A 13704-nucleotide genomic window follows, 5' to 3' on the forward strand; every position below is an offset into this window, starting at 1 on the left:
TGTATAAGCTTTGGGTTGAAAAATTCCTGGAGATTTGGGGTAAATCCTGGGGAGAGACCTCAGTAGAGTATAATGTCAAAGAGTCCCTTCCAAGCAGCCTTGTTTTTGTAATCTGGATCTTTTTGTAATCTGTAATTGGGCATTGCTTTTCATCTTGGACTTTTGGAAGGGCTTTGCCGATTGTGTGCAGGGGAGGATGTGAGAAGTAAGAAATCACAGAAAACTCTCCTTTGATATCCACCTGTGCTGAAGTGCACTCTACTATTATGACAGAATGTTCATTTTTTTGGACTATTTTATCTTCCATGCCAGCATGATTTGTCAATCTTGGGAGAGTGACTTTTCTGGATCAGCTAAGATCCAGGCATAAAACTAGTTTTTTTGCCCTAAGTAGAGTATTTTTATCCATAAGTTGTGTAAAGGCTTCAGTCAGCATCATCTAGATCCCTAACTCTGCACACATATACTTGTATTCCTGTATGAGTTTTAGATACCATCAAGTGAACACATACATGTTTAAGGCATATGACAGCCATAGAACTAGTTTATAGGAGGAGATTAGGTAAATCAATGATTGCAAAATATTTTAGATACACAGTATTGAAAGATTCATGAGATATATACAGTTTTATATTTTAAATGTAATATGTAAAATAATATTAATGTCTATGTTCTTTAATTCCCCTTGCTCTTGAGTAGCGATCCCCAACCTGTGCGCCGTGGACCACATGTGGTCCTTCGACTAATTGGAGGTGAGCCCTGAAGGACGCCTTCTCCCCCCCCCCCCGGCCCTTTACTTCATCCCCCCAGCCCTTTACAACACACTTCATTGTTGTGGCATGTCTGTATCTTATTTTGAAGGGATGTCTAAACATTACCATAACTATCAGAGAGCACTAGGGCAGTGGTTGAGAGTAGAGGAGTAAACTACCCCCCCCCCCACCGGGCCTCAGTAAAAGGCGTTGAGTGGTCCCCGGTGATAAAAAGGTTGGGGATCACTGCTCTTGAGGATCCATTTACTTCATTTATACTCACTTTTGTCTCTCATCTGTTTCATCCTCATAACTACCTATGACCCTTTATGCACAGCGGCAGTTACTCCACGCTGCCGCCGTGCTGTTGCAGTGGAGCAGGATGCCCTACTGTTCCCTGTGTATGCACGGGGGCGGAGCATGCAGGGCTGCGGGGCAAGGGGTCACCCAGTGTAACCAGGAAGCTGGGGAAGTTCCCGCGTTTGCTTAACGCGGGCCTTCCGTAGCCCTGGGCCAGGACACGCGCTGGCGAGCGTTATCGGGGATTTTCCCTGAAGCCCTGCCACCGCCAGCGCAGATGTTCTGGCCCGTGCATAATGAGCCTATGAGGTAGAACAAAATGTATGAACTGGCCCTAGGCCACCCAGCAAGCAAGTAGGGATTTGAACCCAGGTCTTACAGATCCTTGTCTCTGCACTTAAACCACCATCTGAGACATGGTATGGGATAGCTGGGATCATTTCTGTCACTCCCTTACCATTACAGAATAGCTTCTCAGAGGGTGAGGCAGGCACCTACCCTTGAAGCTTTCTGGCAAGGTTGTAAGACAGAGCTTATGGGGAAACTTTAGTTGACTCTACATTAATTCTTTAATAATCTTCTGCCAGGCTTTTGGTTGAGGCCAGGCAGCAAGGGAGATCCACCCCCCAACACACACAAATGTGGTGGTTGCGTGTGCCATCAGCCCCCCTATTTTTTCTTCCATTTAGTGGGGTTATTTCAATTTGGTTAGTTGCATGAACCTGGCCGCCATTCTTGTCTTGCCTTGTTGTGATTGGTGTACTGTGTTTTATTGTTCTTGTTACTGTTTTTAGGGGATTGATTTTATGTGACCCACCTCGAGCCTCTGGGGGGAGACGGGATATAAATTAAAGGATAATCATCATCATCATCATCATCACCATCATCATAATCTCTTTCAGTTATATTTTAATCTCTTGCTGCAAACAATGTGTTTTAATTAATTTCTTTTTTTATTTTACTTATTTTTGTTACCGACATTATGCCCTGAATATGTTGAGAGAAAAGTAGGGTGTACAAATATGCAAAATTTTAAAAAACATGTAGCATTTTAGAGTGTTCACATAAGATATCTTAGTATTTCTTACAATGGCCATTTTCAAACTGCCTCTGTATTCTGTTTTAGTAACTGGTTGCTAATGAATTTTTATGTCATTTCAGACAGACCTATTTTAGTAACTGCCTGCTAGCAGAATTTATTTACCTTTTAATACAAACCCTGCATCAGGTCAGCAAAGTGTGGCTGAACTGCTTTTGATGAAACTACTTTCTTCCATTTTCTAACCCTTCATTGCACTTTGGCATTGGAACAAGCAATGACAATTCAAATCTCCCCTGCCCTTTTTTGCTGCACAATTTTCCTCTGAGGTTTTTTAAACTAAGTTGAGCACTGCCTAAACTTAGAATGTTTAAAAAAAACTCAGAGGAAGATCAGACTTTAATAAAGGATGCTTGGGGGGCGGGCAGTGACACTGACCATGTGCTTCAGAAATGGAAGAAAATATCCTGTATGAAACACCTATCCCTTTATCGCTTTACTTGAAATCAGTCCAACAACAAAGAACATCAGTAATGTGAAAATCTTCAATAAATCTTTAAGGTTGGGCTACAGCCATAGATTTATTCATTCCATTTATTGATTTATGAAGGAGTTGGTTTTTATGCCCCTCTTTTCTCTACGCAAGAAATCTCAAAGTGGCTTACAACTGCCTTCCCCTCTTCAGCCCACAACAGGCACCTTGTGAGGGTAGTGGGGCTGAGAGAGTTCTGAGGTCACTCACCAGGCTTTATGTGGAGAATCAAACACACTCCTCCAGATTAGAGTCCACCATTCTTAACCACTGTGGGGACCAAAAGTGGCATACATCTTTCTCTTCACCTCTATGTTATCCTTACATCAACCTTGTGAGGTAGGCTCAGAGAGTATGACTGGCTCAAGGTCACCTGGTGAGTTTCCATGGCACAAGCTATGATTCCAGCTTGGCTCTCCAAAGATGATAGTCCGATATTCTTAACCACTACTCCATACTGAGAGAGTCATACATTGAAGGTAATGATAGATAAGATTTGAACCAGGAGCCTCCTGGTTCACAGCACAGTTTACCTGATATGAGTGGCAAACACCTATTTATAGAGTATCAACATAATGAAATTCTTGATGGGTAACCAGGAGTGAAATATGAAGTTTAAAGTAATTGGGCACATGAGAATGGTCTTCTCCAAAATGTGTTTCTGGGATTGGGACCTTATATGTGCAATTGATGTATTTAACCACTTAGGTATGGCCTGCCTATAACTGGTTGTTCCGTCTTCTAGATGCTGAAATTTCCTCCTTGGGGAAATATAGGTAGGATGAGTTGCAGCCTTTCTTTGGATAGAACACAGTGATGTATTTAAGTCCTGCAACTTCTGTTGTCTCCTTGGGTAAAAACAAATAGGTGAGGGAGACCTGTTTCTTATTCAGAACTTTCTGCTTTTAATTTAAGAAAATGGACACTGGCTTATTTAGACTGGCTTACTATCAGTATATATTTTCATATACATTTTTTTCCTGTATAGCTATGCAGCAGAAGTGCCATCTACTGGCAGTGATGGCTTTTGCTTGTAAAAAAAAAACATAATGTATTTGCCATATTCAGGTTTTTGTACAAAGTTTTACATATTAAAACATTTGCTATAGCACATAAATCTAATTACATATTGTGTTATGAAAGGAGTTACAATATATAAAACTTAGATACATACTTGGCTCTTTCTATATTTTTTCACAGTGAGCTGTTTTATGTACATCATCTTTTACTGGGAAAAAATTGAAAAGATACAACCTAATAGTTTTCAGTATACCTTGAAACGGGCTTAATATATAAGGTGATTCTGGGCTGCTGCAGGTTATCTTGTCATAGCTCACACAGAGTGACAGGATAATGTCCAGGGACCTAAATCCCTTTGGCTCATGTTGAAGTCTTTCATCTCTCACCAAACTCTACCGCTGGCTTGTTCTTTATTTGTTCTTCATGCCTCTGATCAATCTTATGCAAGTATAAGCATAAATATATATAGCAGAAATGTGTTGTCAACTTTTGTTGAATTGTATTTACAATTGCAACATCTGTTTGTATCTGAATATGGTCCTGTGACATTAAGTGGCTCAGAGCCCCCTTCACTCCTGAAAGCTCTAATTGAATTTATGCAGAAAATGAAATTTCAATATTAACCTATATCTTTGATGTCATTTAATAAATATGATAGCTGAGTGTTAGGAATGAATGAAATAAGGTGATTGATCATCCTGTTTTGCCAAAGCAATAGGATATAGCCTTAAAGAGCCAGTGTGATATAGTGATTAAGAGTGGCAGACTCTAATCTGGAGAACCAGGTGTGATTCCCTACTCCACATGACGCCTGCTGGGTGACCTTAGGCCAGTCCCAATTGTCTCAATACTCTCGCAGCCACACTTACTTCACAAGGTGCCTGTGATGGGGAGGGAAAGAGAATGTGATTGTAAATGGCTTTGAGATTCCTTAAGGTAGAGAAAAGTGGAGTATAAAAACCCAGCTTTGCTGGCTGCACCCTGATTGGCCCTGCCCCTATAGCTCCCACCCTCTGTCCCTGGACTCGAGCCTCTTTGCTCTCAGATACACCTCAGTGCCTGGAGCCAGCAGCAGGTAAAGGGAGAGGGCCCTGGGCAAAGAGTCATGGTGGAGGGCCTGCGAATGAGGGCCTCTTGGCCTGCTAGGCTGGCCCTGTTAACAAGGCTTTCTTGGCCTGCTAGGCTGGGCCTGCTGACTGCCTGCTAAGGAGCTCTGTCCCAGGTCTACTAACAAGATGGCCAGCCCCTGCCTGCCCCACTTGATCCAGCTGTGAGCTGCAGCCTAAAGCCACCTTAAGCTGCCTGGCCGGGGGCCAGGGGAGGGGACACTTTCAAGGCCTGTTCTTATGAACGGGCTTTGAAGCTAGTTGAAATTATAAGTTCTTATGTGCACGCACGCTTCTTCAGATACATTGAAGATACATTGAATTGGAAATTAACAGTTTGTACATAGAGGGTGAGCAGCAAATCAGCAAACAGCATAATAAAGGAATTGAACAGAGGCAAGGACCAACCTGGAATAACAAGCTTAGTTTATATAGTCACCATTTGTTTAGGTTTAATTCTGGGACTGGGGAGGGAGAGTGAAGATAGTGAAGGAAATAAATATACTAAAATTGGAGACTGGGCAGATTGGGTCAGGACTTCTTAAAGCTGGAATGCTGAGAGTAATTAACTGAGATCATCTTACATTCTATCCATCTCCTTTCAAGGGTGGAGGCAATAGTATCCTCTTCTTTGATTTGATGTGATTGGCTGTGCAGACTTGAGAAATCTACCATCCCAAATTAGGAGAAGAAGAGCTGCTATCGGGCCCTTATCGACTCCCGTGTGTCTTGGTGGTCTCCCCCACATTGTTTAACATCTTCATGCAGCCTCTGGCCCAGCTGGTAAGGAGTTATGGGCTGGGATGCCATCAGCATGCTGATGACACCCAGCTCTAGCTCCTCATGGATGTCCACCAAGACCGCCCCCCCCCAGATCCATTTGCCAGATGTTTGAAAGCAGTAGCTGAATGGCTCGAGCAGAGTCGCCTGAAACTCAACCCCTCCAAGACGGAGGTCCTGTGATTGGGTCGTAGGGGACCAAGAGAGGAAGTACATTTATCCTCCCTGGCAGGGATGCAACTTAAAATTGCGCCTCAGGCCAGGAATTTGGGGGTGACTATTGATCAACTTAACACTTGAGGCTCAGGTCAAGAAGGTAGCCGGCCAGGCTTTTTTCCATCTGCGCCAAGCTCGGCTACCAGCGCCCTACCTGTCATCCGATCACCTGGCCACAGTGATCCATGCGACAGTCACCTCCAGAATAGATTTCTGTAACTGAATTCTCCCTCCCAAAAATAAATCTTTTCCTTTCAGTCCTTTAACCATGGAACCAGTCTCATTGTTATACAATATTTTAAAGTTTAATTTTGGCTAAGGCAGGAGGAAGAAATTTGCTGAGCCTGTCAGGAAGGAGCATAAAATACAGTTTTGATTTCTTAACAGTTTAGAGACAGGCTCAGGGTTGACAGAACATCAGTTGCAACATAAGTTGGATAATGAATCTTCTGAGCAGTCCTTAATATTTTAAAAGCCTATTAATAAAATAAATAAATATCTCACTGTTACTTAAAGTAAGCCATTAAACTTAGGACGCAATGATTACCTAACATGCCCTTGACTTCTTTGGATAGGCAGAATCTTACCTTAAAAATTAAGATGGATACTCACTTAAGCTTCTGTTACTTGTGCACTTCTTGTGTTTTAGCACTGTGGTCTTAACCTATTTGCACTGGAACAACACCCTTTCAGTCAAACAGATCAGGTTAATGCAATTATGCTTAAAGGAGAAGCTACCTAATAATTCTTTAGTAATACAAATGAGTTTATTATTCCTTGATGTCAGGATTTGCTACCCTTTGGGGTCACATATTGTCCAAGGATGCTATATATTACTCTAATTCATTCTCTATATATGGTTGTAAAGACTTTAAGGTGTTTTTGCTGACTTAGATGAAGTTTTCAGCAAGTTTACATGTGCTTCAGTTAAAACAGAAATGAAACTTCTATAACAGTACTTGGAATTATGTTTTCTCTTCCCTGTTTATCTTCCAAGATACTAAATACACAAGTAAGTACAGACTTTCTTTATGTAATTGTGTATAACCTGTAAGGACAAAAGTAGAAAAGAGGATCCAGGCAAAATAGAATCTGAATCAGAGGTGATGCTCCATTCTGTATACCACACATTAATTTTAATTTTAGGAAAATTAAGAACTGCATTGCAAGTCAAAACACATTTATGCTGGGTCTATAGAAGTGTGTTCTGATTGCCCTGCAGCTGAACAACTACCATGTGCTCTTCCCCTTGCATCTGATAAAGTGGCCATCTGGCTTGTAGAGTTGCCATGGGATGAGTGATGAAACAACAAAATTGCTGTGGAGAACCAGCATTGTGTACTGGTTAAGACTTTGTTGACTATAATTCTGGGAGAATTGGAGTTGTACCATGGAAGCTGGCTGCACAATCTTGGGCCTGTCACTTGCTCTCAGCTTGACCTACCTCATGGGATTGCTTTTGTAAAGATAAATTGAGAGAGGGAGAACAGCATTGTAAACTGCTTTGGTTTCCCACTGAGGTGAAAGCAGGGTATAAGCAAGCAAGTCTCCTGTAGTCCCAACATCATTATCATTCTTCCTTAAAAGAGTTTAGTGTAGTATGCATGGTTCTCGTTTATTTTTACCCTCTCACCAACTGTTTGAGTTAGATTAGTTCACGAGTCAGTTTCCTTACTCCCTAGTACTATTCAGACATTCTAGTTTACTATTCCAGAGAGCCATAGTTATTATAGTAACTTTGTGAGAAACTTAGCCTAAGAGCCAGTGGTGTGCCCAGTGTCATCCCAGGTCAGCTCAGTCCGACATTGTTTCTCCACAGATTCATATGGGCACAAGATGTATTCCATTCCATGGGTCACGCAGGAATGGCTGATCATCCAATTATTATAATAGAGAGCTTAATTATGCATTGTGCTTTAAGGTACTTTAGGTATTACAGGATTACAAGACATTTAAAGCACAACTTACTAAAGCCTGTGGAGGGTTTGTCTGTCTGGACAGAAGTCAGCTTTGTACTACAGACAGCTACAATTGAAACAAAATTTTATTACTACTCTCAGAACAACAATGTTGTATTTTGAGTCCTATACCACAGACATAGTGGCCTTTTTTGTCCATGCAATGTAGAATCATAGAATCATGGAGTTGGAAGGGGCCATACAGGCCATCTAGTCCAACCCCCTGCTCTACGCAGGATCAGCCTTAAGCATCCTAAAGCATCCAAGAAAAGTGTGTATCCAACCTTTGCTTGAAGACTGCCAGTGAGGGGGAGCTCACCACCTCCTTAAGGCAGCCTATTCCACTGCTGAACTACTCTGACTGTGAAATTTCCCCCCTGATATCTAGCCTATATCGTTGTACTTTTAGTTTAAACCCATTACTGCGCATCCTTTCCTCTGCAGCCAATGGGAACAGCATCCTGCCCTCCTCCAAGTGACAACCTTTCAAATACTTAAATAGGGCTATCATGTCCCCTCTCAACCTCCTTTTCTCCAGGCTGAATGTGTTCTCTTGCATTCCTTTCTGTTTCTATGTCTTCTTCCAGCCTCTGGACAGATCGTTTCCTGGTTGCAGGACCAGTGTGGAAGAAGAGCCAAACAAGTATGACGGCTAGGGAGTCAAATCACTCTTCTTCCATAAGAATGGTTCTACTTAGGAGGCCGGGCAATGCCATCCTCTTCTCTCTTGCACACTCCACCCCACACTACTGTTCCTCTGCATGGATCCCAGGACCTTAGTAATTTTTTTCTGCAGTTCAGTATGTATTGCAGATATGGAGTGAAATGTAGGAATTTGTACCTACAAAAGTAGGAATTTGAACCACATACAGATGGTTCGATATATGCCATTGGCTAGTGTAGTTTCTTCATCGAAGAAATTCTAGTTTTATGAAGAGAAATTGTATTTATTTATAGTTTAATTTAGATACCGCCCATTCCCAAAAAGCAAGCTCTGCTTGTAATTTGCAGAGTCTTTCTGTAAAGAAGGACCCCAAACTAGTTTTACGTAGCATCAGTTGTTCTTTGTTTTTTCCTTTGTCCTTCTGCATCTTGTTTGTTTCAGTGCTGCTGGTATCGTATCAGTTTTACAGAAGAATTTTAAAACATCTATATGAATTAGTTGAATAATGTATGGTTTTACTTCATCATTTACTGAAAAACCTAAGAATTATCAGGTTTATCAAAGAACTATCAAATGGCATAATTTGGATACTATGACACAGTTTACTAATTTGCCACGGATTTACCTTATATATATATTTGTACTCTTATGATTCTTATTCCATTTTGTCTGAGGAAGTGTGCCTGCACACAAAAGTGCATGCCTTGAATAAATCTTTGTTGGTCTTAAAGGTGCTATTGGACTCTACTTTTGTTGGAAAAACTGAGGTCACTTGCAGAAGAAAACAAAACTAATGCTAACTCAGTATTGCATCTTGATAGAATGCTATCTTCACAACATTCATCACCCAACCAATGCAGAGAAGGTGGAACAGTGTTAAATCACTATACATGTAGGGAGAGAAGTAGACAATGGCAATGGCATTAATAGGGTGAAACAGGAGTTTGGAAGCTTCACGAAATAGGTCCTTTTGGACATGGACCCAAGTTACATTCTGACCTCACAACAAACCAATTTAACAGGTTTATCAGCATTCTGTATGAACACACGTAGTTTGCTGGGTTCCTGCACTCCCCTTGTGTCTCCCACTTCCTTTCTCCTCTAGCACAGAGTGTGATTGAGCATTTTGCTATTTGATCACAAGGATTATGAATGTAGCTGCAATGGCAAATAAGAGCTTCTTTCCTCCCACAAGACAGAATTTTATAACTAAGGTTTCAGAGGTTTACCATGCAATCCTAAACAGGTTTAAACAATTTTAACTCCATTGAAGTCAATGAACTTATAGAAGATTATAATTCTCTTTAGGATTGCTCTTTTAGAACCAGAGCTTGAGGTGAAAGAGGAACTTCAGTTTGTAAGAGAACCTGTTTTCAGGTAACATGCTGAACCAGACTTCAGTTCAACGTGGAAGTGTTAATCAAACTTTGTGCCATGAGGAAGAATGAGGGGAATGCGTAGGTACAGTGATCAAGCTGTGTTCATTAATTATACTGACAAATCTCCATTTAGAGTTTGGTACAATAATTTGAAAGCAGCTGTAGTCTACTAATATGAAGGAAAAGTCTTCTATTCTAGATGAGTCTTCTATTCTAGAAACCCCACGGGCAGGGCCCCATAAGCTTGTTCACCAGCTTGTTTTTGGTAAGTGCATTTTAAAACTAGGATGGAGGTCAGTCCTCTTCACCAGTGTGAAGAAATGTAGTGGCTATTGAACATTAGAGGCACAGATAGAACAGCATGGGAACAATAGAATGTATAGCTAGGCCTCAAGGCTCATTGTAGCTTTGGGGAGCTGGAGGGAAGCCTGTCTCTATAGTTGTGCTCCTCAGGGTGATGTCACATACAAGATTTCTCGCTTACCAAGGAGGTTCAGGATCACCGTCACAGCTTTGCTGCCATGGCTAGCCAAAATTTATGGAGCTTTTCCCATAAATGTTCAAAGTAATTTATGTACATTAATAGTATTTATAGATATGTGTTCCAGCTAAAGACCCTAGGGATGTACCAGAAATAAGACAGCCACAGTTGGGAACTTTTTGTCAGAGGAAATGTGAAATTGGTATGACTATCTTATGTTCTTTACTGTACTGATTGAATTTTGTTGAACCATGATCTATGTTACTCTTAGTTCATGTGTTCAACTTCTGTTTTCAGAATGTTCCCCTAATCTTTTGATCTTGCCTTGTATAACAATCCCCCCCCCCCAATCAGACCTTTGTATGCATGTGCATTCATGGTATATCTTTACTAGTCTCTTCATGTGTCTAATGACACAGTATTTTGCCTTTCAGAGCTCATGCCACAATACATTTGTTAGTTTTTAAGGTGACCTGACCTTTTTAATGATACTGATGATAATCACTCAGTTTTGGAGTGTGGGGAAATGATCCTCTGATGAGAAAGTGCTGACACCCTGATCTGCAGGGTATCTCCTGTGCTAGTCTGGCCCTTCAGAAGACTGAAACCCACATGCATTACAGTGTGTTCAGTACATAGGCTGCTGGTCTTTGCTTAACAAACAGTGGCAAGTCATGCTTATTTGCATTTGTATATGTAATAGAAATTTATTAACAGTGCTCAGTACCCATTAGGGTAACTTAATGGGTATAATGCATGTGACTGTGTGTGCACTTAGTATTAATTATCTTACAAAACACATTCTGTATGTGCATTTTCGAAGTTACTCTAAAACAGGACCATACCTTTTCGAATTACACAGTCTATTTTCTGATGATGTGTGGTTTTTTAGAATATACATTCCAGAGAAGAGTCCTCCTTGACAATTCGATAATTCTGTTGCATGGTAAGCGCTATTGCATACAGTGGAGCTTACCTTTTAGTAAATATCAATAGGATCGGATGCGATTCTTGTCATGGATTAGTAAGAAAGCAGACTAGAATATGCCTTTAAAGTAGTCGAGGCGCCCCCCTCCATTTTTATTTATTTTTTGCGGAGGCTTTTCCTTTCAGCAGCCGGCATTGGCAGCCGCGATGTTTCTTGCCGGGGCTTCCCTTTGTCTCCGCCGCCACTCAGGGGGCGGAGCCGAGGCGGCACCTCTCGCACGTTGCTCCGCGCTGGGGGCGAGTCTTGCCGGCTTCGGGCGCCGCAACTTGTTCCCGCTGCTGGCCTGAGGAGGCGGAGCTTAGCCGTAGGCTCCGCCTTCCGGAGGCCCTGCCTGCCTGCCCGCCAGCCAGCCAGCCTGCCTCTTTTAGTCGCCGAGAGAAGCCCGGAGAGAAGCCGGCGGCGGCGGCGGCGGCTGGCGGGCGGGGCGCCTTGTGCTTCTTGCCAGGCGCGGCTTCTGCTGTCTCAGCAGACAGGACTGCGGGGAGGCTCGAGATCGGATGCGGGCATGGCGGCGTCCCCGGCGCGAGAGCTCACGCAGAACCCGCTGCAGAAGATCTGGGTGCCTTACAACAACGGGCTCCCGGCAAAGCACAGCGCGCAACGCGGGGGTGAGTGCAGGGGCCGGTGGTCAGGGCGAGCGGAGAGCTAATGGCTGGGGAGGGGGACCACCGCGATGTGGCGGAGTTGCGTCGCCGACGGGAAGGTTCCGGACAATGAGGAGACTAGACCCAGGGGTAGAGGCAAAGACCCGCGGTGGGGAAGGAGGCGAAGAGTTCTCCGGGGCAACTGGGCAACCCGCAGGAGCGTCACAGTTTTGAAGCCAGAAGAGCGCTCTTCGGGACCGGCGTCTTCCAAGGAGAGGCGGGGTAATGGGATGGCCGCAGTGCTGGTGGGAGTTGCTTTCTTACTTGGGTATCAGAATTCTTCTAAGACGGATATCCAGCAGGATCCTGACACGGAACTGGTCCAGGGGATTGAAGCGATTTCCTTTGAGTGCCCTTTATTGTTTGCTCAGTATTACCAGCGTTTACACTTGCAACAGGAATAGAGTTTTTAAAAAATGAAATGCGATAGAAACGCTATGAAGTAACATGATGGTAGCAAGACCTCTGTGCCACCTTTGGCTGATATGCCCGGAGGGGAAGTAAATATCAAACAGTTGGGAATGTGGGAAACAGCCTGAGAAAGAGCTATCATTTTTATATCCCTTGCAGTGGGATTTCAGTGTTGCTTGGCTGTCAGGGCCATTAGGTGTGTGAACAGATGGGGGCCAATTTTAGGTGCCCCCCCTCTCTGGACCTAAAATTACTGTTTGATTCTGTAGCATCACATTTCCATTCACCTAAGAGTGTATACTGCAAGGATGCTCCCCCCTAACAAAGTTCCCTTTGAAACTTATGACTGTCCGTCTCTTATTTCTGTGTTATCCTGACCTGGTTTGGTAAATCAGCTTGGAAAAAAGTCAGCTTGTGGTCTAATATGTCACATCAGTATCCCACCACCAGTCAAGTCATTCTTTGTTCTCTTTCTGAATGAACACAATGCCTTTTTTAATACGCGGTTTTACTCTCTTAGAATGCTTTCTAGGAACTGACATATGAACTATTGCCTGGAAGAAACTGCAGCATTAGATCATGATAATTACTGCATTTTTTTCACAATATGGAATAGTAAACTGACTGGATAACTGAAGCTGCACAGTGGGCCACCCACAAAGTAGGGAGCTCTACCTACTTAGGACCGTCCTTAAACATGAATACAATATAGCTTGGTAAACTGAACAACCATTACAAAATTGATGAGGCCTGAAAATACACCAGAATATAGAATTTTTAACATTAGTTAAAAAGAAAAAAGTGAAAGTCAGGAATCAATCAGCTTTCTCAAAAAAACAGCGAAATGTGGGGATGGAAATTTAATGGAATGGTAATTTCCAGATTAACCCACCCCCGCTCTAATTATTTGCATCTCTGACCTTGTGCACTACACATTTTCAAGGATATGTGTGTGTGTGCATGCTGCCCTGCTGGGCTGCACCTATTTGGCCAAGTGGTCATGCCAAGGCTAGCCTGAATTCTGTACAGGAGGTCAGGAGCAAAAGTAGACAAGAGTTCACAGCAAACCAGAAGGGAAATGGAGTCAAGCCAAGCAGGGGTTGAAAGCCATGGGGAGAGTCAAAACACAGACTGGATTCAGAGTGGATTCCAGAGTGGAGTCAGTAGCCAAGCTGAAAGTTGAAGAGCTGGGATATGGTCGAAGAATCAGAATGTGATCATAATCCAAGCCGAGGGTCAAAGTGACAAGGACATAGGTTTTTTAAATCTCATTATGCATGCCAACCTCATTCAACTCTTATATCCACATTCCTTACAATCCCTTCTTTTTATTTTATTTGAGACCCTGTGACTGTAATGTGATGTAAGTAGTATGTAGTGTAATTCAGAATCTAACTCTGGTCTCAGGACAAGATAACTTGCCAGCACAGCTTG

At 42.7% G+C, this 13704-nt stretch overlaps 1 protein-coding gene across 5 annotated transcripts in view; it reads left to right on the forward strand.

Annotated features, from left to right (window-relative positions):
* Positions 1 to 13704, forward strand: part of PFKFB4 (6-phosphofructo-2-kinase/fructose-2,6-biphosphatase 4) — a 90339-nt gene that overhangs the window by 17996 nt on the left and 58639 nt on the right. For 2 of the 5 annotated variants that reach the window (XR_013229060.1, XM_077325750.1), the window contains exon 1: positions 11549 to 11823. The exons of 1 other annotated variant lie outside the window; for it this stretch is intronic. Coding sequence is in view for 3 of the 4 variants with exons in the window: in XM_077325750.1 (XP_077181865.1) it covers positions 11721 to 11823 (103 nt within the window). In the remaining variant the exon portion in view is untranslated. Of the gene's footprint in view, positions 1 to 11263; positions 11824 to 13704 lie in introns of those variants that run through there. 2 more of the 5 variants (XM_077325752.1, XM_077325749.1) reach the window with 2 other exon arrangements.

The sequence above is a fragment of the Paroedura picta genome, chromosome 3 (genome assembly GCF_049243985.1).
Source record: "Paroedura picta isolate Pp20150507F chromosome 3, Ppicta_v3.0, whole genome shotgun sequence".
NCBI classification, from domain to species: domain Eukaryota; kingdom Metazoa; phylum Chordata; class Lepidosauria; order Squamata; family Gekkonidae; genus Paroedura; species Paroedura picta.